Genomic DNA, 26914 nt, shown 5'->3' on the forward strand with positions numbered 1-26914 from the left:
TAGATTTTAAAGTTACTGCCGTTTTACCATGTTCATCCAACCAGTGCATTTCGGAAAAATTACTCGTTCATAGAATATCGTTCAAAGTCCATTTTGCTAATAGTTGTGTACTTTTTACTTCCAAAAGGTAAATCACTTGCTGAAATTCAGCAATTTACCAATTTGCGCCAAATTTATATTTTAAGGTTATGGCATTTTACCATGTTCATACAACCAGGGCATTTCGGATAAATTTCTCGTTCATAGAATTTGGTTCAAAGTCCATTTTGCTGATAGTTGTCTACATTTTACTTCCGAAAAGTAACAAATTTGCTGAAATTCATCAATTTACCAATTTGCGCCAAATGTAGATTTTAAGGTTACTGCCATTTCACCATGTTCATACAACCAGGGCATTTCGGATAAATTTCTCGTTCATAGAATTTGGTTCAAAGTCCATTTTGCTGATAGTTGTCTACATTTTACTTCCGAAAAGTAACAAATTTGCTGAAATTCATCAATTTACCAATTTGCGCCAAATGTAGATTTTAAGGTTACTGCCATTTCACCATGTTCATACAACCAGGGCATTTCGGAAAAATTACTCGTTCATAGTATTTCGTTCAAAATCCATTTTGCTGATAGTTGTGTACATTTTACCTCCGAAAAGTAACGAATTTGCTGAAATGCATCAATTGGCGCCAAATTTAGATTTTAAGGTTACTGCCGTTTTACCATGTTCATCCAACCAGTGCATTTCGGATAAATTACTCGTTCATAGAATTTGGTTCAAAGTCCATTTTGCTGATAGTTGTTTACAGTTTACTTCCGAAAGGTAACACATTTGCTGAAATTCAGCAATTTACCAATTTGCGCCAAATTTAGATTTTCAGGTTACTGGCATTTTACCATGTTCATACAACCAGTGCATTTCGGATAAATTACTCGTTCATATAATTTGGTTCAAAGTCCATTTTGCTGATAGTTGTGTACATTTTACTTCCGAAAAGTAACAAATTTGCTGAAATGCATCAATTTACCAATTTGCGCCAAATGTAGATTTTAAGGTTACTGCCGTTTTACCATGTTCATCCAACCAGTGCATTTCGGATAAATTACTCGTTCATAGAATTTGGTGCAAAGTCCATTTTGCTAATAGTTGTGTACATTTTACTTCCGATGGGTAACACATTTGCTGAAATTCAGCAATTTACCAATTTGCGCCAAATTTAGATTTTCAGGTTACTGGCATTTTACCATGTTCATCCAACCAGTGCATTTCGGATAAATTACTCGTTCATAGAATTTGGTTCAAACTCCATTTTACTGATAGTTGTCTACATTTTACTTCCGAAAAGTAACAAATTTGCTGAAATTCATCAATTTACCAATTTGCGCCAAATGTAGATTTTAAGGTTACTGCCGTTTTACCATGTTCATACAACCAGGGCATTTCGGAAAAATTACTCGTTCATAGAATTTGGTTCAAAGTCCATTTTGCTAATAGTTGTGTACATTTTACTTCCGATGGGTAACACATTTGCTGAAATTCAAAAATGTATATTTTAAGGTTACTGCCGTTTTACCATGTTCATACAACCAGTGCATTTCGGATAAATTTCTCGTTTATAGGATTTCGTTCAAAGTCCATTTTGCTGATAGTTGTGTACATTTTACTTCCGAAAAGTAACAAATTTGCTGAAATTCAACAATTTACCAATTTGCGCCAAATGTAGATTTTAAGGTTACTGCCATTTCACCATGTTCATACAACCAGGGCATTTCGGAAAAATTACTCGTTCATAGAATTTCGTTCAAATTCCATTTTGCTGATAGTTGTGTACATTTTACCTCCGAAAAGTAACGAATTTGCTGAAATGCATCAATTTGCGCCAAATTTAGATTTTAAGGTTACTGCCGTTTTACCATGTTCATCCAACCAGTGCATTTCGGATAAATTACTCGTTCATAGAATTTGGTTCAAAGTCCATTTTGCTAATAGTTGTGTACATTTTACTTCCGATGGGTAACACATTTGCTGAAATTCATCAATTTACCAATTTGCGCCAAATGTATATTTTAAGGTTACTGCCGTTTTACCATGTTCATACAACCAGTGCATTTCGGATAAATTTCTCGTTTATAGGATTTCGTTCAAAGTCCATTTTGCTGATAGTTGTGTACATTTTACTTCCGAAAAGTAACAAATTTGCTGAAATTCAGCAATTTACCAATTTGCGCCAAATTTAGATTTTAAGGTTACTGCCATTTCACCATGTTCATACAACCAGGGCATTTCGGAAAAATTACTCGTTCATAGAATTTCGTTCAAATTCCATTTTGCTGATAGTTGTGTACATTTTACCTCCGAAAAGTAACGAATTTGCTGAAATGCATCAATTTGCGCCAAATTTAGATTTTAAGGTTACTGCCGTTTTACCATGTTCATCCAACCAGTGCATTTCGGATAAATTACTCGTTCATAGAATTTGATTCAAAGTCCATTTTGCTGATAGCTGTTTACAGTTTACTTCCGAAAGGTAACACATTTGCTGAAATTCAGCAATTTACCAATTTGCGCCAAATTTAGATTTTCAGATTACTGGCATTTTACCATGTTCATACAACCAGTGCATTTCGGATAAATTACTCGTTCATATAATTTGGTTCAAAGTCCATTTTGCTGATAGTTGTTTACAGTTTACTTCCGAAAGGTAACACATTTGCTGAAATTCAGCAATTTACCAATTTGCGCCAAATTTAGATTTTCAGGTTACTGGCATTTTACCATGTTCATACAACCAGTGCATTTCGGATAAATTACTCGTTCATAGAATTTGGTTCAAAGTCCATTTTGCTAATAGTTGTGTACATTTTACTTCCGATGGGTAACACATTTGCTGAAATTCATCAATTTACCAATTTGCGCCAAATGTATATTTTAAGGTTACTGCCGTTTTACCATGTTCATACAACCAGTGCATTTCGGATAAATTTCTCGTTTATAGGATTTCGTTCAAAGTCCATTTTGCTGATAGTTGTGTACATTTTACTTCCGAAAAGTAACAAATTTGCTGAAATTCAGCAATTTACCAATTTGCGCCAAATGTAGATTTTAAGGTTACTGCCGTTTTACCATGTTCATCCAACCAGTGCATTTCGGATAAATTACTCGTTCATAGAATTTGGTTCAAAGTCCATTTTGCTAATAGTTGTGTACATTTTACTTCCGATGGGTAACACATTTGCTGAAATTCATCAATTTACCAATTTGCGCCAAATGTATATTTTAAGGTTACTGCCGTTTTACCATGTTCATACAACCAGTGCATTTCGGATAAATTTCTCGTTTATAGGATTTCGTTCAAAGTCCATTTTGCTGATAGTTGTGTACATTTTACTTCCGAAAAGTAACAAATTTGCTGAAATTCAGCAATTTACCAATTTGCGCCAAATGTAGATTTTAAGGTTACTGCCGTTTTACCATGTTCATACAACCAGGGCATTTCGGAAAAATTACTCGTTCATAGAATTTCGTTCAAATTCCATTTTGCTGATAGTTGTGTACATTTTACTTCCGAAAAGTAACGAATTTGCTGAAATGCATCAATTTGCGCCAAATGTAGATTTTAAGGTTACTGCCATTTCACCATGTTCATACAACCAGGGCATTTCGGATAAATTACTCGTTCATAGAATTTCGTTCAAATTCCATTTTGCTGATAGTTGTGTACATTTTACCTCCGAAAAGTAACGAATTTGCTGAAATGCATCAATTTGCGCCAAATTTAGATTTTAAGGTTACTGCCGTTTTACCATGTTCATCCAACCAGTGCATTTCGGATAAATTACTCGTTCATAGAATTTGATTCAAAGTCCATTTTGCTGATAGTTGTTTACAGTTTACTTCCGAAAGGTAACACATTTGCTGAAATTCAGCAATTTACCAATTTGCGCCAAATTTAGATTTTCAGGTTACTGGCATTTTACCATGTTCATACAACCAGTGCATTTCGGATAAATTACTCGTTCATATAATTTGGTTCAAAGTCCATTTTGCTAATAGTTGTGTACTTTTTACTTCCAAAAGGTAACACATTTGCTGAAATTCAGCAATTTACTAATTTGCGCCAAATTTAGATTTTCAGGTTACTGCCATTTTACCATGTTCATACAACCAGTGCATTTCGGATAAATTACTCGTTCATATAATTTGGTTCAAAGTCCATTTTGCTTATAGTTGTCTACATTTTACTTCCGAAAGTAACACAGTTGCTGAAATTCATCAATTTACCAATATGCGCCAAATGTAGATTTTAAGGTTACTGCCGTTTTACCATGTTCATCCAACCAGTGCATTTCGGAAAAATTACTCGTTCATAGAATATCGTTCAAAGTCCATTTTGCTAATAGTTGTGTACTTTTTACTTCCAAAAGGTAAATCACTTGCTGAAATTCAGCAATTTACCAATTTGCGCCAAATTTAGATTTTAAGGTTACTGGCATTTTACCATGTTCATACAACCAGGGCATTTCGGATAAATTTCTCGTTCATAGAATTTGGTTCAAAGTCCATTTTGCTGATAGTTGTCTACATTTTACTTCCGAAAAGTAACAAATTTGCTGAAATTCAGCAATTTACCAATTTGCGCCAAATGTAGATTTTAAGGTTACTGCCATTTCACCATGTTCATACAACCAGGGCATTTCGGATAAATTTCTCGTTCATAGAATTTGGTTCAAAGTCCATTTTGCTGATAGTTGTCTACATTTTACTTCCGAAAAGTAACAAATTTGCTGAAATTCATCAATTTACCAATTTGCGCCAAATGTAGATTTTAAGGTTACTGCCATTTCACCATGTTCATACAACCAGGGCATTTCGGAAAAATTACTCGTTCATAGAATTTCGTTCAAATTCCATTTTGCTGATAGTTGTGTACATTTTACCTCCGAAAAGTAACGAATTTGCTGAAATGCATCAATTGGCGCCAAATTTAGATTTTAAGGTTACTGCCGTTTTACCATGTTCATCCAACCAGTGCATTTCGGATAAATTTGTTTACAGTTTACTTCCGAAAGGTAACACATTTGCTGAAATTCAGCAATTTACCAATTTGCGCCAAATTTAGATTTTCAGGTTACTGGCATTTTACCATGTTCATACAACCAGTGCATTTCGGATAAATTACTCGTTCATATAATTTGGTTCAAAGTCCATTTTGCTGATAGTTGTGTACATTTTACTTCCGAAAAGTAACAAATTTGCTGAAATGCATCAATTTACCAATTTGCGCCAAATGTAGATTTTAAGGTTACTGCCGTTTTACCATGTTCATCCAACCAGTGCATTTCGGATAAATTACTCGTTCATAGAATTTGGTTCAAAGTCCATTTTGCTAATAGTTGTGTACATTTTACTTCCGATGGGTAACACATTTGCTGAAATTCATCAATTTACCAATTTGCGCCAAATGTATATTTTAAGGTTACTGCCGTTTTACCATGTTCATACAACCAGTGCATTTCGGATAAATTTCTCGTTTATAGGATTTCGTTCAAAGTCCATTTTGCTGATAGTTGTGTACATTTTACTTCCGAAAAGTAACAAATTTGCTGAAATTCAGCAATTTACCAATTTGCGCTAAATGTAGATTTTAAGGTTACTGCCATTTCACCATGTTCATACAACCAGGGCATTTCGGAAAAATTACTCGTTCATAGAATTTCGTTCAAATTCCATTTTGCTGATTGTTAAGTTCACCACTTACTTGCCACTTTATAATTCCGCGTATGTAAATTAAAAAATTGTATATTTTTCCGGTTTGGAAATGTTTACAAAACTGTTTATTTATTAATAATTATGACGAGATTATCTTCACGCAATCACTCCCTGGTCGCATACCAGTGGAGAGGTAATTAAAAGAATATAAAAAAAAATGAAGAAAATGCGGTTACGCGCCAAAGACAAGTCCGGTGTTTTTTCGACGACAATCGCTGAGAGAAAGAATTTTTCCGCTTCGCGGACAGATATTTTTGTACTGTTTTGTTGTGTAGAGATCCTACTGTGTGTGTGTATGCGGCTGCTTCCAATAGTGTAATGCATTTGTATGTGTTGTGTGGTGTATAGGTGTTTTGATGTTTCCAGGTGTGGGATGTGTGCCAGTGTTGTCTTGTGAGTGGTGTGTTGTGTTTTTCGGGGCGGGAAGCTTAACTCATTTAGCCATCCCGGCCCCCCTAGGCGAATGTTCAGCCTAGCAGTCGCTGTAGCTGTTGCAACGTTGCCACAACGTTGCTGAGTCCGGACGTGCGACGATAGTGCGACCTACGCCTAGTCGGTGGTACGTTGTGCTGACGCCATGGACGGGACTCCGATCGGGGTGCCGTTCTTCGGCGACGTGCCACACGATTGGTTTGCTGCGGTCGGTTTGCACCGCGGATTCGTGGGGCAGGCTGCCGATTGACCTCTCGCCTCGGAGTACGGTGAAGCAACGTGTGATGCTGCCTGCCACACATTTGGCACAAAGCACCGGAGTCGCATTCCTGCGTCGTGTGTGTATGCGCCAGACAATTGTTGCAATGCCCATGCGCCTGGGCAACCTGCTGGCGTTGTGTCGGCGACATGCCCTTGAAGAGCCCACAGTGCTGCAACTTGTGTGAACGGCAACAAAGGGGGCATCGGATGCTATGGGGCGCCTCTGGTGGAGACGGAACGGCTGCGGAGGCTCGAATACTAGTACGAGCGGTGGTTGACGGTGCAGTTGCGGCTGGTGTTCGGGGCGCCGCGGTTGGCATAATCCCAAGGCGAGGCACCGTGATGGCCGATCGCATTGTTGGCGTTGGGGTGGAATGCATCTCTGTATCCATATCTATCTGTATGGAGAAAAAGGCGTGTTTAGATACGATTCAGTGGTATAGAGTATGGATATATTTCTATATGTGACCAACTTTATTTGGTTTGGTGATCGTACTAGTCTACCCATTATTTTATTAGTATATGATGGTAATTTGTCATATTATATTTGCGGTTTTTTATTTAGACGGATATTTCGATTTTTTTTTTCTTGTAGGTATTATTGAACGGATGGTTTACTACATGCGTTTTCGCTATTATTTGAGATTGGCAGGAAGCATAGTTTAACGAGCGGTCTGGTTAGCGTTCCGTTTCGAGTACGGAGGTCAACTACTCGTATATGACCGTCGGAACCATGATGCAGCTTCTCTATGCAACCAAGTCGCCATTCTGTAGGGGGAAGACAATCGTCATGGATTAAGACAAAATCTCCAAGCTTTGGCGCCTTTTCGGGAGTTTTCCAGCGGTACCTTTTATGAAGGTCCTTTATATACTCCTCCTTCCATCGGCGGCTGAAATCATGATGGAGAATTTTAATTCTTTCCCATCTATTTTGTAAGGATAGCGACTCCACGCCTGGCTCAGGTATGGCCAGAATGGGTGCTCCTTTTAGAAAGTGCCCTGGAGTTAGGGCTGTGAGATCTGAGGGATCTTGCGAGAGTGCCGTTAGTGGCCGTGAATTGAGAACGGCTTCAATGCGAATTAATAATGTTGTAAATTCTTCATAATTAAATTTGTAGTTTCCAGCTACTTTTTTAAAGTGGGATTTGAAGCTTTTTACAGCTGATTCCCATAAACCACCCATATGAAGAGCGCTTGGAGGGATAAACTGCCAGTTAATACCTTGGTGAGCGTATTTTTGTACAATTTCAGGTGAGACTTGCCTAACAAAGTCCACGAACTGTTTTTCTGTGGCTCTTTGAGCTCCTATAAATGTCTTGCCATTGTCGCTCATGAGTTTTGACGGAAAACCGCGTCGTCCGACGAAGCGAGCAAATGCCGCGAGAAAAGCCTCCTTTGTCAGATTCGTACATAGCTCGAGGTGTACTGCTTTTGTCGTAAAACAGACAAAGACAGCCACATAGCCTTTCATGAGGGTGGGAGACCTTAACATGGATGCCTTTATCTGAAAAGGCCCAGCAAAGTCGACACCTGTAATGGTGAAAGGCAGAGCGAAGTTACAGCGTTCCGGTGGAAGTGCTGCCATAATCTGCGTTCGCATCTTCTGCTTATGCATAGTGCAGATCTTGCACATGAAAATGCATTTCTTTATTTTGGGCTTGAGTCTTGGAATATAAAACTCTTGACGGACTATTTGTTGCATGAGGCGATGTTCTGCGTGTAGCAAAAGCGCGTGGACATAGTGAAGGTATAAGGTGGCAAGTTGCGATTTCTCTGGGATAACTATGGGATGACGTTCGTTATACGTCAGGCTGGAATTGGCAAGCCGACCATTCGCACGGAGTACTCCTTTCGTATCAATGAATGGATTTAAGACTAAGAGTGAGCTCTTTTTATCTATCGGCTTCGATTCTCTTAGTAATAATATTTCTCGGCTGAAATAACGCGCTTGCGTAGATGCGATAAGAGCGACCTTTGCTTTTTGTAAGTCTAGGTGCGTCACTGTATCGCATTGGGAGTGTAATGAAGTTACTCCCTTAAGTTTAATTTTGAGTCGCTCTATGAACTTGAGCATGTAAGCGATTACCCTGAGGGCTCGGGGATACGAGGAAAATCGCTCAAGGATGTCATTATCCTGCGATGTTGCGTGAAAGGAGTCGATTTTTCGACTTTCTGGGGCTATTATATTGCGCATGGGCGATTGTGGCCAAGAATCAGGAGATTCTGTTAACCATCGGGGGCCATTCCACCAGAGGGTGGTGGTGACAAGGTGCAGGGGTTTGCACCCTCTTGTCCCTAGATCAGCAGGATTGTCAGCACTGGCTACATGTCGCCAAGTGGCTGATCCTACTAGGTCAAGTATTTGAGACGTTCGGTTCGAAATATACGTCTTCCATGCATGTGGTGGTTTTTCTAACCATGCTAATACGATTTCGGAATCGGACCATAGATATAATTTATATTGTGCCATGTTTAAATGCGTTTGTACGATGGACACTAGTTTGGCTAGTAATAGCGCTCCACATAATTCAAGTCGTGGTAGACTTATTGTTTTTAAAGGAGGCACTTTTGCTTTTGCTACTAGTAAGTGGCATGTGGTCGCAGTGTCGCTTTGTGTGCGAACATATATAGTTGCGCAATATGCCTTTTCAGAAGCGTCACAGAAGCCGTGTAGTTCGACTTTGTGCTCTGGGGCATAATTTACCCATCGTGGGATTTGTATCTGTGAGATATCATTTAGATTGCTCGCAAACTGGGACCACTTTTCTAAACGAAGTGGTTTTACTTGTTCGTCCCAGTCGGTTCCATCTAACCATAATTCTTGTATTAGGATTTTGGCTTGTATCATAATTGGCGAAAGCCATCCTGCGGGGTCGAAAAGTTTTGCCACAGAGGATAGAATTTGTCGCTTTGTTATGGCGGATAATGCAGATATTGACTCTGTCGTGTATGAAAACTGGTCAGATATCGCATTCCATTGGATCCCCAGGGTTTTTGTTGTACTTTCCTTTTCGAATTTAAGGAAATTAGTATCTAACAAATTTTCATGCGGTATATTTTTTAATATATTAGGGTGATTCGCCGTTATCTTTTTCAACGGAAACCCTGCGGTTTTGAGGGCTTTTACCACTTGTGAGAGTGACTCGTATGCTTGTGGAAGACTGTGACTTCCAGACAAGATATCGTCTACATATGTTTGTGTTTTTAACACTTTGGTTGCCAGAGGAAATTCTGACTTTGTGTTTTCTGCCAGTTCGTGGAGTGTTCAAATGGCTAAATATGGAGCACAGTTGACGCCAAAGGTAACTGTTTTAAGTTTATAGTCGCGTAGTGGACTATTGGGAGATTTTCGGAAAATAATTCGCTGAAAATCTTGATCGTCTTTATGTACGACTATTTGTCTATACATTTTTTCGACGTCTCCGTTAAATACGTATTTGAATATACGCCAATTTAAAATTAGAAGCATTAAATCTGGTTGGAGCGTGGGTCCCGTAAATAGAATATCATTTAGGGAATTCCCCGAGCTGGTGGATCTTGATGCATTAAAGACAACTCTTACTTTAGTTGTTTTTTTGTCTGGCTTTACTACTGCGTGATGAGGCAAGTAAAATGAATAATATTTGCCATTTACGATTTTTTCGCATGGGCTTACTTCCTCCATGTGGTCTAAATGGAGGTATTCTTCCAACACGCCATCGTATTCTGGCTTAAGCTCACCTTTTTTAAGTAAGTTTTTTTCCATACTTAAAAACTGCTGTATAGCAGAGGTGCGAGAGTGACCTAAGGCGATTGTGTTGGGAAATTGTTGTTTTAGTGGTAGTCGTACGACATACCGACCATTATCTGATCTAGTAGTTGTGGCTTTGTAAAAGTCTTCACAATACTGATCTTCAGGGGTTGCGATTGATATGGGGGGGAGTTCTTCTAACTCCCAAAATTTCTTTAATTGTGAATTGAGGTATTCGTTTGAGATTTCCTCAACCTGAGTGGTCATGGTGGTAACTGGTTCCGAAACTAGTCCACTTAGGATCCACCCAAAAATAGTATTTTGTGCCAGAAGTGTATTTGAAATTTTCTCAATACCTTCGAGTATAATCTGTGGTATGAGATCGCTTCCTAATAGAAGGTCTATTTGAGCGGGAGTGTTGCAGTTGGGATCTGCTAGCTTTAGGTGTGAAACCTTTTGCCAATGCTTGCTATTTATGTGATAGCTTGGAAGCATATTTGTAAGTTGCGGTAAGACTATAGCTTCTGCTTGTATGTGCTTATCCGCTTGGGGGGAAATTAGGGTAATGGGGCAGATTTTATTAGAGTTTTGAACTACTCTTCCGCCCATTCCTGTAATTTCAAAGTTGGCTTGTTTTGTTGGCAGTTGTAGCCTATTTTGAGCCCTAGACGCTATGAAAGATCGTTGTGATCCTTGGTCTATTAAGGCCCTAAGTTTAAACAGTTCTCCTCGGTGTTCGATGGAGACGACTGCTGTTGGTAGTAGTACCCTACTTTGGTTTTCGCTGTGTAGCGTTTGAGTTTTTAATGCCTTTGAGCAGCATGGTGCTTCTTGGCAATTATCGGGATTTCGCACTTCGGGATTTGCTGTTGCAACTAAACCCGTGGCTCTTTTCATATTTGCGCTGTTTGGGGGTGAGCTGGAAAAATTGTTATAATGAAGCATAGAATGATGTCGTTTATGGCAATAAACGCAATTAAATTTGCTTTCGCACTCTTTAAGTGTATGCGCATGTGACAAGCAGTTTGTACAAAGTCTCTTTGTTTTTACAAAATTGTTCCGGTCGATAATATTCAATTTTTTGAATCTCTCGCAAGATTTGAGCTTATGCCCCCCTGTACATAGTTCGCATGACGTTTGTTTGTACTGTTCGGATGGGTCTGTGGAAGCTTCTATTTAGGTCGTGTTGCACGGTTTTCGTTCTGACCATTTTTTTATCTACCCTTTCTGCGATTTCGTATTGGGTTATTAAAAAGTCTTTCATCTGTTGCCACGTTGGGCATTTTTTTCGAGATGAGAGCGATTGCTCCCACAAAAGTAACGATTTTTCTGGTAAAGCGGCGGTGCATATATTTACCAGTATTGGGTCCCAGCTGTCTGTGGAAATATTTTGTGTCGATAGAACCGACAAGCAGTTAGAAACAGTGGATTGCAGTTTTAGAAACTCTTCACTTGTTTCCTTTTGAATCTTAGGCAAGTTCATTAGTATCGTTACTTGCTTATCGACCAATATTCTTTCATTTTCATATCTAGATTTAAGAGCTTCCCAAGCCAGATTGAAATTATCGTCATTTAGTGCGAACTGTTTGACTATGACGCCTGCTTGACCTTTTGTTTTGTATCGGAGGTGATACAATTTTTGCGCATTTTTTAATTTTGGGTGGTTTATGTAAACGGCAGTAAACATGTCTCGGAAGGACGGCCATTGTTCATAACCACCATGAAAGATTTCTGTGTCACATGCGGGCACCTTGAGATGGATGCCCGAACTTGCCTCTTGGCATTGTACTTGTGGCAGCTCTACTCGCTGATTTGGAGTAGGCGCAATTGCTTTTATTAGCTTAAGTTGATCGAAAATCATTGCTTTAGTTTCTTCGAATTGGTCTAAGCAGTTTTCGTATTTTGCGTAAGCCGAAGATTTGAAATTTTCCGGTAGATCTGAGTCGTCAGATTCTACAATTGCGTCATATGCAGCTTGGAGACGTGACCAAAAATTGTCAAGATTGTCTTTTTTGATTTCTAATACCGATTCAGAATTGTCTTGAATCGGAGAAGAAGAAAATCGAGTGCAGTATCTTATTAATCTGTCACTCTCAGCAAAGAATTTACTGTATGTAATGTCTTTCCCCCTTTTTTGTTTTGTAGCACCTTGCTTTGAGCGTGTAGCTTCTGCAGGTGTACATGGACTTTTTTCGTCCGAAATCATTTTTGGTACTTTTAGTAGTTGTGTAGATTTAGAATCTTTAGAATCTGCGTTCATTTAAAAAAGTTCAATTAATAAAATGATTTCTCTCAGTGTAAACTGATTAAATTTAAGCGAAATTCGTAATTGTAACGCGTAATCTCTTTTATATTAATAAGAAAAATTATATTGAATAATATTATAGAATTGTATTTGTACGCAATCCTGCTTGTTTTTGTTTGCCAAACAACAAGGGGTATTGCCGAGTATGTGCCAAATTGGACTTTGGAATATAATAAATTAAATTGTATAGAAGCAATGTATATAATATTGTTCACAATTTTTTATTATTGTTATTTATTTATTTATAGAATTATAAATAATAATTTTTTTTTTTTTTTTAAGAATTCGTTTTTTCTTTACCGAACCGTTTAAAATGTTTTTTTTTTTTTTTCGAATGCGCTTTTTTAAGTTCTTTAACTTTTAGTGGTACCCTAGTAGGGTATAATAATATGTCCCGTACTTTTATGAGTATATATGTAAACGAGCGGACGTTGTTTCTCCGTTACGAAAGAGCGCATAAACGTAATTAGCAACAAAGTTATCCTATGTGCACTACGATTCGTAAATATGCACTCTCGGTATATGAATGTAAATATGTACGTATGTAAAAGAGTAAAATAATGTACGTATATTTTATATGTTTAAAAATTTAATTTTTTATTTTCTTTGCCTTTCTCTCTCTTCTATTTCTTGTAGTTAAATATAATATGTTAATAATATTACATATATACATAATATGTACATATTTGCAAGAGCTCAAAATTATAAGTGCTAAAAATTTTGGTATATATTGTGCAAAATATGTAAATATGTATGTAATTAGAGATGTGGCATACAGGTAAGAAATTCTTTAATTTTTTTTTGTTTTTTGAGAATATTGTTCTTATATCTCTTTTTATTCGTTATATGTTGCTATGTGGGTATATGTATATGTGTTTTTTTTTTGTGTTTTTTATTTGCCTTTGCTTACTTGTTTTAGGCAATCCTGCTTATTACTTGATCAAGCATAAGGGGTATTGCCGGATATTTTTGCAAGTGGAGTACTTTAATTTCATATATATGTATATATCATATATAGTGTTTGGGATTTGGTATATTTTGTGTTAAATACACGAAGGTAAGCTTTTCTAGGCAATAAATATGTATATATTTATATATAAATGTGTATATATTTATTTATATATATATATAAATATTATATATATATATATAGAATATATATATGTATATTATATGTATGGAATTTTTTCGGTAAAACCCGAAATACCGCAAATTCAACAGTTTGGCAACCGTTTTTGTAAACCGTAATAAATATACATATACCCTGCAGTAATGAGGTACAAAATGGAATCGATACAACTCACTTGAATATCCGTCAAGGGATTTTGGGGACTATAGCCTGTATCTTGTATGTGTATCTTGTATGTGGATGCCTGTAGGTGTATCCAATCCTTTCCTGGGTTGTTCCTTGGGGTTTTTGCTTGGTTTTTGTTGAATTACTTTCGCGCCCGTTTGATATGTTAATATGTATATATACATATATATGGGTTTTAATTCGCGCCCGTTTTTATTTTATTGTATTTTGTTTTTCCGCGCCCGTTTTTTTTTTTTTTTTTTGTCACTGCACTGTTATATTATGCACCAAAAGCATATGTGTATATATATAAATTTTTTGTTGTTGTGGTCACTGCACTTTTTTTTGCACCAAAGCATATGTATATATATATATATATTTTTGCTGTTGTGGTCACTGCACTTTTTTTTTTTCTTTTTTTTTTTTTTTGTTTCTTTTTTTTTTTTTCAGTACACTTTGTTGTTGGCTTCTCCGTTTATATATACATATGTAAATCACTTTTAAGCACTTTTCATATATATATTTTATTTTTTATTTTAGTTGTTTGTCACCACCAATCACCACCAATGTTAACACCACCAATTTTTTAAGGTTTTCCACCCTTATTTTTACTAAAATTTTTTTTTTCACTATAGTGCCATTCGGAATGGCTCGAAGGACCAATGTTAAGTTCACCACTTACTTGCCACTATATAATTCAGCGTATGTAAAATAAAAAATTGTATATTTTTCCGGTTTGGAAATGTTTACAAAACTGTTTATTTATTAATAATTATGACGAGATTATCTTCACGCAATCACTCCCTGGTCGCATACCAGTGGAGAGGTAATTAAAAGAATATAAAAAAAAATGAAGAAAATGCGGTTACGCGCCAAAGACAAGTCCGGTGTTTTTTCGACGACAATCGCTGAGAGAAAGAATTTTTCCGCTTCGCGGACAGATATTTTTGTACTGTTTTGTTGTGTAGAGATCCTACTGTGTGTGTGTATGCGGCTGCTTCCAATAGTGTAATGCATTTGTATGTGTTGTGTGGTGTATAGGTGTTTTGATGTTTCCAGGTGTGGGATGTGTGCCAGTGTTGTCTTGTGAGTGGTGTGTTGTGTTTTTCGGGGCGGGAAGCTTAACTCATTTAGCCACTGATAGTTGTGTACATTTTACTTCCGAAAAGTAACAAATTTGCTGAAATGCATCAATTTACCAATTTGCGCCAAATGTATATTTTAAGGTTACTGCCGTTTTACCATGTTCATACAACCAGTGCATTTCGGATAAATTTCTCGTTTATAGGATTTCGTTCAAAGTCCATTTTGCTGATAGTTGTGTACATTTTACTTCCGAAAAGTAACAAATTTGCTGAAATTCAGCAATTTACCAATTTGCGCCAAATGTAGATTTTAAGGTTACTGCCATTTCACCATGTTCATACAACCAGGGCATTTCGGAAAAATTACTCGTTCATAGAATTTCGTTCAAATTCCATTTTGCTGATAGTTGTGTACATTTTACCTCCGAAAAGTAACGAATTTGCTGAAATGCATCAATTTGCGCCAAATTTAGATTTTAAGGTTACTGCCGTTTCACCATGTTCATACAACCAGTGCATTTCGGATAAATTACTCGTTCATAGAATTTGGTTCAAAGTCCATTTTGCTAATAGTTGTGTACATTTTACTTCCGAAAAGTAACAAATTTGCTGAAATTCAGCAATTTACCAATTTGCGCCAAATGTAGATTTTAAGGTTACTGCCGTTTTACCATGTTCATACAACCAGTGCATTTCGGATAAATTTCTCGTTCATAGGATTTTGTTCAAAGTCCATTTTGCTGATAGTTGTGTACATTTTACTTCCGAAAAGTAACAAATTTGCTGAAATTCAGCAATTTACCAATTTGCGCCAAAAGTAGATTTTAAGGTTACTGGCATTTTACCATGTTCATACTACCAGTGTATTTCGGATAAATTACTCGTTCATAGAATTTGGTTCAAAGTCCATTTTGCTGATAGTTGTGTACATTTTACTTCCGAAAGGTAACACATTTGCTGAAATTCAGCAATTTACCAATTTGCGCCAAATTTAGATTTTCAGGTTACTGGCATTTTACCATGTTCATACAACCAGTGCATTTCGGATAAATTACTCGTTCATATAATTTCGTTCAAAGTCCATTTTGCTGATAGTTGTGTACATTTTACTTCCGAAAAGTAACAAATTTGCTGAAATACATCAATTTACCAATTTGCGCCAAATTTAGATTTTAAGGTTACTGCCGTTTTACCATGTTCATCCAACCAGTGCATGTCGGAAAAATTACTCGTTCATATAATTTGGTTCAAAGTCCATTTTGCTGATAGTTGTGTACATTTTACTTCCGATGGGTAACACATTTGCTGAAATTCAGCAATTTACCAATTTGCGCCAAATGTAGATTTTAAGGTTACTGCCATTTCACCATGTTCATACTACCAGTGTATTTCGGATAAATTTCTCGTTCATAGAATTTTGTTCAAAGTCCATTTTGCTGATAGTTGTGTACAATTTACTTACGAAAGGTAACAAATTTGTTGAAATGCATCAATTTACCAATTTGCGCCAAATGTAGATTTTAAGGTTACTGCCGTTTTACCATGTTCATCCAACCAGTGCATTTCGGATAAATTACTCGTTCATAGAATTTGGTTCAAAGTCCATTTTGCTAATAGTTGTGTACATTTTACTTCCGATGGGTAACACCTTTGCTGAAATTCATCAATTTACCAATTTGCGCCAAATGTAGATTTTAAGGTTACTGCCGTTTTACCATGTTCATACAACCAGTGCATTTCGGATAAATTTCTCGTTCATAGGATTTCGTTCAAAGTCCATTTTGCTGATAGTTGTGTACATTTTACTTCCGAAAAGTAACAAATTTGCTGAAATGCATCAATTTACCAATTTGCGCCAAATTTAGATTTTAAGGTTACTGCCGTTTTACCATGTTCATCCAACCAGTGCATTTCGGAAAAATTACTCGTTCATATAATTTGGTTCAAAGTCCATTTTGCTGATAGTTGTGTACATTTTACTTCCGATGGGTAACACATTTGCTGAAATTCATCAATTTACCAATTTGCGCCAAATGTAGATTTTAAGGTTACTGCCATTTCACCATGTTCATACTACCAGTGTATTTCGGATAAATTTCTCGTTCATAGAATTTTGTTCAAAGTCCATTTTGCTGATAGTTGTGTACAATTTACTTCCGAAAGGTAACACATTTGCTGAAATTCATCAATTTACCATTTTGCGCCACGTTTAGATTTTAAGGTTACTGCCGTTTTACCATGTTTATCCAACCAGTGCATTTCGGAAAAATTACTCGTTCATAGAATTTCGTTCAAAGTCCATTTTGCTAATAGTTGTGTACTTTTTACTTCCAAAAGGTAACACATTTGCTGAAATTCAGCAATTTACTAATTTGCGCCAAATTTAGATTTTCAGTGGCTAGATGAGTTACGCCTCCCCCCTCCATACACGCCACTGCGCGCCAATACACCACATCAACACGATCCACAACCGACATCACACCACTCAGACCACCCACACATACACATCACATCACACCACAACACTACACAACTCAAAACTAAAAAGGGGCTAACAGAGGACAAAATCTTTCCTTTTTCGTTAGCATTTCAAGCGAACAAGACGTGCCACTTTTCCGCCCCCTTTTTTGCGCCCGTATATTTTCGACATCAGCCGTGACCGTGTCCGTTTGGTTTTTTTGTTACGGAACAGTGCCAACAAGTGAAAAAAGGTGAGTGCGTAATCGAACTATTTATTGGTCCTTCGAGCCATAGTGAGCGGCACTATGGAGTGAAAAAAAAAAAAAATCATAAATTCGAAAAAAAAAAATAAATATTATATAATTAATGTGAGAAACAAAAAAAAGTGCTGTGAGAAAAAAAAAAAAAAAAAAAAAAACAAAAGTGGGTAAACGTTTCTATACACACGATATAAAAAAAAAAAAAAAAAAAAAAAAAAAAGAAACAAACACATATAGTGCTGTGCAGTGCAGTGACACAAACATATATATATATACAGACAACAAAAGAGTGACAAAAAAAAATACCATATATATATATATACACAAGAGAGAAGTGAGGTGAAGTGAAGGGACACAAACATACATATATACATAACAAAAAAAAAAAAAACCAGTAAAACCAACAACGTGCGCGAAATATTAACAAATTAAGTACGGGAGCGAGTTTCAACAAAAAACAACAAAAATACTTACATAAAAAGACAGAACGGGCGCGAACTAAATAAATAAAAAACCATACCAGCTAGCAACAACAACCACACCAGCTCACCAAAGTCACCCACCGCAGCTAAGCAGCAAAGGAGTGGGAAAAACCAACGAAAGGCACACACACAGGCACATATATAAAATATTATCCCCAAAACCCTTGGCGGAAAACCCAAAGTGAGTCGTATCGATTCCATTTAGTATATGTATATATCCACTAATTATATGTATGTTTAAATTTATGCCTTTGCGGTTTATTTTTTACAAAAATCCGTCTTAATAAAGGCAATAACAAAAAAGAGCGGTTACCAAACTGTTTCTATATTTCGGTTTATTTTCCGGTAAAAACCGAAATACCGCTTACAGATAAAACAGTTTGGTAAAAAATATATATCCAACGAACTTTTGATTGCCTAACTGCTTACAGTTGTGTTCAAATACACAAAAATATCTCTAAAACTAAACAATTCAAGTATTTACTTGCACCAATTTTCAGCAATACCCCTTATACTTATTCAAGTATAAGCAGGATTGCGTAAAATAAGCAAAGGCAAATCAAAAGCAAAAAAAAAAAAAAAACAACCAACAAAAGCGAAAACGTACAAAATAAATTTTAACATACATATACATATCATATTCAACATATATAAATATATACATACATATATCACTAAAAATTTATATACATACATATATACATAAATTTTGTTTGAATAACTATATTCCGCACAAATATATTACGTGATATACATACATTTACAAGAATACCTGCGGTATATTTTTTCCTTTTCGCAGTCCTTTCGCACTGCGTACATATATACACGCTCAGGTATACAAAAATACGTTAATACTTCGCTTCAAAGTCCACATTGGCAAATATTCCGCAATACCCCTTGTTCTTGTTAAACAAAAACAAGTAGGATTGCATATATACATACATATAATATTCTAAGTCCACATTGGCACATATTCGCAATACCCCTTGTTCTTTGACCAACAAAAACAAGCAGGATTGCGCAAAAATATTTAAACATAATATATTATATTACATAAATACATATGTACATATGTACAAAGTGCATTGATCTCTAAGACGAGCTCTCAATTGCGCATAACGTCAAGTACATATGTATCAGCTGATCCGCTTATAGGTATTGCCTATAGGAATTACGGACACATAATACTTACAAATAAAAGTAATAATAAAAAACATTTGCGTTTAATATTAATCAATTAAATAATATTAAAGGAAAAAAAAAAACGATAAACCACGAAATACGCGTAATATCTTCATTTCATTAAATAAAAACTCTTATTATCATAAAAGAGTTAGGTACTCATACGAGTTTAAAAAAGTTATTAATTTGTTAATATTTTCAAAAAACAACAATAAACCTTATTTTCTTAAAAGAGGTTTCAAATACAAATATTTCTTACAGTGAAAATATTTTATTTTATTTCGGCACATCTCTTAAATGAGCTCAGACTCGAAAGATTCTAAAACAACTCAGTTGCTAAAAGTTACAAAAATGATTTCTGACGAAAGAAGTCCATGTACACCTGCAGAAGCTACACGCTCAAAGCAAGGTGCTACAAAGCAAAAAAGGGGGAAAGACATAACATACAGTAAATTCTTTGCTGAGAGTGACAGATTAATAAGATACTGCACTCGATTTTCTTCTTCTCCGATTCAAGACAATTCTGAATCGGTATTAGAAATCAAAAAAGACAATCTTGACAATTTTTGGTCACGTCTCCAAGCTGCATATGACGCAATTGTAGAATCTGACGACTCAGATCTACCGGAAAATTTCAAATCTTCGGCTTACGCAAAATACGAAAACTGCTTAGACCAATTCGAAGAAACTAAAGCAATGATTTTCGATCAACTTAAGCTAATAAAAGCAATTGCGCCTACTCCAAATCAGCGAGTAGAGCTGCCACAAGTACAATGCCAAGAGGCAAGTTCGGGCATCCATCTCAAGGTGCCCGCATGTGACACAGAAATCTTTTATGGTGGTTATGAACAATGGCCGTCCTTCCGAGACATGTTTACTGCCGTTTACATAAACCACCCAAAATTAAAAAATGCGCAAAAATTGTATCACCTCCGATACAAAACAAAAGGTCAAGCAGGCGTCATAGTCAAACAGTTCGCACTAAATGACGATAATTTCAATCTGGCTTGGGAAGCTCTTAAATCAAGATTCGAAAACGAAAGAATATTGGTCGATAAACAAATATCGATATTAATGAACTTGCCAAAAATTCAAAGGGAAACTAGTGAAGAATTTATCAAACTTCAATCCACTGTTTCAAATTGTTTGTCGGTTTTATCGACACAAAATATTCCCACAGACAGCTGGGACCCAATACTGGTAAATATATGCACCGCCGCTTTACCAGAAAAATCGGTACTTTTGTGGGAGCAATCGCTCTCATCTCGAAAAAAATGCCCAACGTGGCAACAGATGAAAGACTTTTTAATAACCCAATACGAAATAGCAGAAAGGGTAGATAAAAAAATGGTCAGTACGAAAACCGTTCAACACGACCTAAATAGAAGCTTCCACAGACCCCAAGCCAGTAGCAGCAACAATTTAAACAGAAGTTTTTTAAGAAATCAAACGTTCACATCCGAACAGTACAAGCAAATGTCATGCGAACTATGTACAGGGGGGCATAAGCTCAAATCTTGCGAGAGATTCAAAAAGATGAATATTTTCGATCGAAACAATTTTATAAAAACGAAAAGGCTTTGTACAAATTGCCTATCACATGCACATACACTTAAAGAGTGCGAAAGCAAATTTAATTGCGTTTATTGTCATAAACGCCATCATTCAATGCTGCATTACAGCACATTCTCCAGCTCACCCCCAAACAACGCAAATACAAAAAGAGCCACGGGTTTAGTTGCAACAGCAAATCCCGAAGTGCGAAATCCCGATAATTGCCAAGAAGCACCATGCTGCTCAAAGGCATTAAAAACCCAAACGCTACACAGCGAAAACCAAAGTAGGGTACTACTACCCACAGCAGTCGTCTCCATCGAACACCGAGGAGAGCTGTTTAAACTTAGGGCCTTAATAGACCAAGGATCACAACGATCTTTCATAGCGTCTAGGGCTCAAAATAGGCTACAACTGCCAACAAAACAAGCCAACTTTGAAATTACAGGAATGGGCGGAAGAGTAGTTCAAAACTCTAATAAAATCTGCCCCATTACCCTAATTTCCCCCCAAGCGGATAAGCACATACAAGCAGAAGCTATAGTCTTACCGCAACTTACAAATATGCTTCCAAGCTATCACATAAATAGCAAGCATTGGCAAAAGGTTTCACACCTAAAGCTAGCAGATCCCAACTGCAACACTCCCGCTCAAATAGACCTTCTATTAGGCAGCGATTTCATACCACAGATAATACTCGAAGGTATTGAGAAAATTTCGAATACACTATTGGCACAAAATACTATTTTTGGGTGGGTCCCAAGTGGACTAGTTTCGGAACCAGTTACCACCATGACCACTCAGATTGAGGAAATCTCAAACGAATACCTCAATTCACAATTGAAAAAATTTTGGGAGTTAGAAGAACTCCCTCCCATATCAATCACAACCCCTGAAGATCAGTATTGTGAAGACTTTTACAAAGCCACAACTACTAGATCAGATAATGGTCGGTATGTCGTACGACTACCACTAAAACAACAATTTCCTAACACACTCGCCCTAGGTCACTCTCGCACCTCTGCAATACAGCAGTTTTTAAGTATGGAAAAAAACTTACTTAAAAAAGGTGAGCTTAAGCCAGAATACGATGGCGTGTTAGAAGAATATCTCCATTTAGACCAAATGGAGGAAGTAAGCCCATGCGAAAAAATCACAAATGGCAAATATTACTCATTTTACTTGCCTCATCACGCAGTAGTAAAGCCAGACAAAAAAACAACTAAAGTAAGAGTTGTTTTTAATGCATCAAGATCTACTAGCTCGGGGAATTCCCTAAATGATATTCTATTTACGGGACCCACGCTCCAACCAGATTTAATGCTACTAATTTTAAATTGGCGTATATTCAAATACGTATTTAACGGAGACGTCGAAAAAATGTATAGACAAATAGTCGTACATAAAGACGATCAAGATTTTCAGCGAATTATTTTCCGAAAATCTCCCAATAGTCCACTACGCGACTATAAATTGAAAACAGTTACCTTTGGCGTCAACTGTGCCCCATATTTAGCCATTCGAACACTGCACGAATTGGCAGAAAACACCAAGTCAGAGTTTCCTCTGGCAACCCAGGTGTTAAAAACACAAACGTATGTAGACGATATTCTGTCTGGAAGTCACAGTCTTCAACAAGCATACGAGTCACTAGCACAAGTGACACAAGCCCTCAAAACCGCAGGGTTTCCGTTAAAAAAGATAACGGCGAACCACCCTAATATCTTAAAGGACATACCTAAAGAAAATCTCTTGGACACTAATTTCCTTAAATTCGAAAAGGAAAGTACAACAAAAACTCTGGGGATCCAATGGAACGCGATATCTGACCAGTTTTCATACACTACAGAGTCAATATCAGCATTATCCGCCATAACAAAACGCTAAGTTTTATCCTCTGTGGCAAAACTTTTCGACCCCGCAGGATGGCTTTCGCCAATTATGATACAAGCGAAAATCTTGATACAAGAATTATGGCTAGACGGAACCGACTGCGACGAACAAGTGAAACCTCTTCGCTTAGAAAAATGGTCCCAGTTTGCAAACAATCTGGAAGACATTTCCCAGATACAAATCCCTCGATGGGTAAACTATTTCCCCGAACACAAAGTCGAAATACACGGCTTCTGTGATGCCTCGGAGAAGGTATACTGTGCCACTATCTATGTGCGCACACAAAGCGATACCGCGACCACAAGCCACTTATTAGTAGCAAAAGCAAAGGTGGCTCCTTTAAAAACGCTAAGTCTACCTCGACTTGAGCTCTGTGGCGCGCTACTACTCGCAAAATTAGCTTCCATGGCGCAGACCCATTTAAACATGAAGAAACATAGATTGTGTCTCTGGTCCGATTCTGAAATTGTTCTAGCCTGGTTGGAAAAACCACCACATGCATGGAAGACGTACATTGCTATTCGAACGTCTCAAATACTTGACCTAGTGGGATCAGCCACTTGGCGACATCTAGCCAGTGCTGACAATCCTGCTGATCTAGGTACAAGAGGATGCAAACCCCTGCATCTCGCCACCACCACCCTCTGGTGGAATGGCCCCCGATGGTTAACAGAATCTCCCGATTCTTGGCCACAATCGCCCATGCGCAATATAATAGCCCCCGAAAGTCGAAAGATCGACTCCTTTCACACAGTAGTGGAGGATACTGACATCCTTGAGCGATTTTCATCGTTCTCCCGAGCCCTCAGAGTAATCGCCTATATGTTAAAGTTCATAGAGCGACTTAAAATTAAAGTTAAGGGAGTTCCCTCAGAGTACCCCCAATGCGATACATTGACGCACCTGGAATTGCAAAAGGCAAAGGTCGCTCTAATCGCATCAACTCAAACGCGCTACTTCAGCCGCGATATAACACTATTAAGAGAATCAAAACCCATTGACAAAAGGAGTTCACTCTTAGTTCTTAACCCATTCCTAGACACGAAAGGTCTGCTTCCTGCGAATGGTCGGCTTGCCAATTCAAGCCTCACGTATAATGAACGCCATCCTCTAATCATACCAGAGAAATCTCGACTTGCCACTTTACTCCTCAATTATATCCACTTACTTATGCTCCACGCAGAACATCGCCTAATGCAACATATAGTCCGCCAAGAGTTCTATATTCCCCGACTTAAGCCCCAAATAAAAAAATGCATTTTCATGTGCAAGATCTGCACTCGGCATAAGCAGAAGTTGCGAACGCAGATTATGGCAGCACTTCCTCCGGAACGCTGTAACTTCACTCTGCCTTTCACAGTCACAGGTGTCGATTTTGCTTGGCCTTTTCAAATAAAGGCGTCCATGCTAAGGTCGCCCACCATAATGAAAGGCTATGTGGCTATCTTTGTCTGTTTCACGACAAAAGCAGTGCACCTCGAGCTATGTACAAATCTGACTAAGGAGGCTTTTCTCGCGGCATTTGCTCGGCTTCCCCTCAAAACTAATGAGCGATAACGGCAAAACCTTCATTGGAGCTCAAAGAGCCACTGAAAAACAGTTTGTGGATTTTATTAAACAAGTATCACCTGAAATTGTTCAGAAGTATGCTCCCCAAGGCATTAATTGGCAGTTTACCCCCCCAAGCGCTCCTCATATGGGTGGTTTATGGGAATCAGCTGTAAAAAGCTTCAAATCCCACTTCAAAAAAGTAGCTGGAAATTATAAATTGAATTATGAAGAATTCACTACCTTATTAACCCGAATTGAAGCCGTTCTCAATTCACGGCCACTCACAACACTCTCGCAAGATCCCTCCGACTTCACAGCCCTAACTCCAGGGCATTTTCTTAAAGGAGCACCCATTCTGGCCATACCTGAGCCAGGCGTGGGGTCGCTATCCCTATTAAATCGATGGGAAAGAATCAAAATTCTCCATCATGATTTCAGCCGCCGATGGAAGGAAGAGTACATCAAGGACCTTCATAAAAGGTACCGATGGAAAACTCCAGAAAAGGCACCAAAGCTTGGAGACTGTGTTATCATACACGATGATAGTCTACCCCCCACAGAATGGCGGCTTGGCCGCATAGAAAAACTATATTACGGTTCCGACGGTCATATACGAGTAGTTGATCTCCGTACTCAAAGCGGAACGCTGACAAGACCGCTCGTGAAATTATGTTTTCTGCCAACCGTATCTAATGACAAAATCGCAAATAACAACCAATCCGCCGATATTACCGCGACGCAAATGAATTAGTCGTATAAATAACCAATAAACCCGCAAATGACAAAACTGTTATAAACCAACCATTCTAACCGCAATGATCGATCAAAGTGACGATCCATTCCTGACACATACCGTGGCACATTCGCCATAAATTTACATGCAACAAATGTATAATCATTCCAACTTCTTCATACAGATCAATATGGAAGTAGATATGGCAGCAACACCAACGCCAGCTGTGAGGTCCGCCATCAATGTGCCACGCCCTGGGGCAACTCCAACACCACGAACCGCAGCGGCAATCGTTCCTGCAACCGCTCCCCGTAATGGCGCGCGACCACTGACACCTTCATCAGCACCGGCAACGGTGCCGCAACGCAGCCGATGCCCACTGTGTCGACGCACACACCGGCTGCAACACTGCAGCATTTTCCGAAGCATGCAGCCACTACAACGTCAGCAGGTTGCCCAAGCGCACGGGCACTGCCTCAACTGTTTGTCTACGGTCCACACGACTCCGGAGTGTACGTCGGTTACGCTCTGCCAACTGTGCCATAGACAGCACCATACTATGCTGCATCGCACCCCAAAGCGGGCCGTCGGGCGACAACTCGCCCCAAGCCGCAGATCGCAGCAGAGCAGCCATCCGGAGCACAACCGAAGACAGGCAGCTCCACCTCCATCCAGACCGAGGCGACAGGAGGCGTCAACGCGGCGTCGGCAGCCCAGGCCAACATACCGCCGCTCCACTGGCCTCAGCAGTGTTGTTGCTACGCTGCAGCAACTACAGCGATTGCTAGGCTAGAATTCGCCTAGGGGGGCCGGGATGGCTAGATGAGTTACGCCTCCCCCCTCCATACACGCCACTGCGCGCCAACACACCACATCAACACGATCCACAACAGACATCACACCACTCAGACCACTCACACATACCCATCACATCACACCACAACACTACACAACTCAACACTAAGAAGGGGCTAACAGAGGACAAAATCTTTCCTTTTTCGTTAGCATTTCAAGCGAACAAGACGTGCCACTTTTCCGCCCCCTTTTTTGCGCCCGTATATTTTCGACATAAGCCGTGACCGTGTCCGTTTGGTTTTTTTGTTACGGAACAGTGCCAACAAGTGAAAAAAGGTGAGTGCGTAATCGAACTATTTATGTAGATTTTAAGGTTACTGCCATTTCACCATGTTCATACAACCAGTGCATTTCGGATAAATTTCTCGTTCATAGAATTTGGTTCAAAGTCCATTTTGCTGATAGTTGTGTACATTTTACTTCCGAAAAGTAACAAATTTGCTGAAATTCATCAATTTACCAATTTGAGCCAAAAGTAGATTTTAAGGTTATTGCCGTTTTACCATGTTCATCACACCAGTGCATTTCGAAAAAATTACTTGTTCATAGAATTTGGTTCAAAGTCCATTTTGCCGATAGTTGTGCACATTTTACTTCCGAAAAGTAACAAATTTGCTGAAATGCATCAATTTACCAATTTGCGCCAAATGTAGATTTTAAGGTTACTGCAATTTCACCATGTTCATACTACCAGTGTATTTCGGATAAATTTCTCGTTCATAGAATTTGGTTCAAAGTCCATTTTGCTGATAGTTGTCTACATTTTACTTCCGAAAGGTAACACATTTGCTGAAATTCAGCAATTTACCAATTTGCGCCATATTTAGATTTTCAGGTTACTGGCATTTTACCATGTTCATACAACCAGTGCATTTCGGATAAATTACTCGTTCATATAATTTGGTTCAAAGTCCATTTTGCTGATAGTTGTGTACATTTTACTTCCGAAAAGTAACAAATTTGCTGAAATGCATCAATTTACCAATTTGCGCAAAATTTAGATTTTAAGGTTACTGCCGTTTTACCATGTTCATGCAACCAGTGCATTTCGGAAAAATTACTGGTTCATATATTTT

General features: G+C 38.0%; 2 protein-coding genes across 2 annotated transcripts; one reads left to right on the forward strand and one right to left on the reverse strand.

The window, feature by feature from the left end:
• Positions 1 to 5741: 5741 nt before the first annotated feature.
• On the reverse strand, positions 5742 to 7619 carry LOC138857854 (uncharacterized). Its single transcript, XM_070111796.1, has one exon. The coding sequence runs from the start codon at positions 6844 to 6846 to the stop codon at positions 6229 to 6231; it is 618 nt and encodes a 205-aa protein (XP_069967897.1). The 5' UTR covers positions 6847 to 7619; the 3' UTR covers positions 5742 to 6228.
• A 17548-nt stretch (positions 7620 to 25167) lies between these two features.
• Positions 25168 to 25865, forward strand: LOC138857879 (uncharacterized). The gene has a single exon (XM_070111918.1). It carries the CDS (start codon positions 25174 to 25176, stop codon positions 25774 to 25776), a length of 603 nt encoding a protein of 200 aa, XP_069968019.1. The 5' UTR covers positions 25168 to 25173; the 3' UTR covers positions 25777 to 25865.
• Positions 25866 to 26914: the final 1049 nt, after the last annotated feature.

This window comes from Bactrocera oleae, chromosome 6 (genome assembly GCF_042242935.1).
Source record: "Bactrocera oleae isolate idBacOlea1 chromosome 6, idBacOlea1, whole genome shotgun sequence".
In the NCBI taxonomy this organism is placed as follows: Eukaryota; Metazoa; Arthropoda; class Insecta; order Diptera; family Tephritidae; genus Bactrocera; species Bactrocera oleae.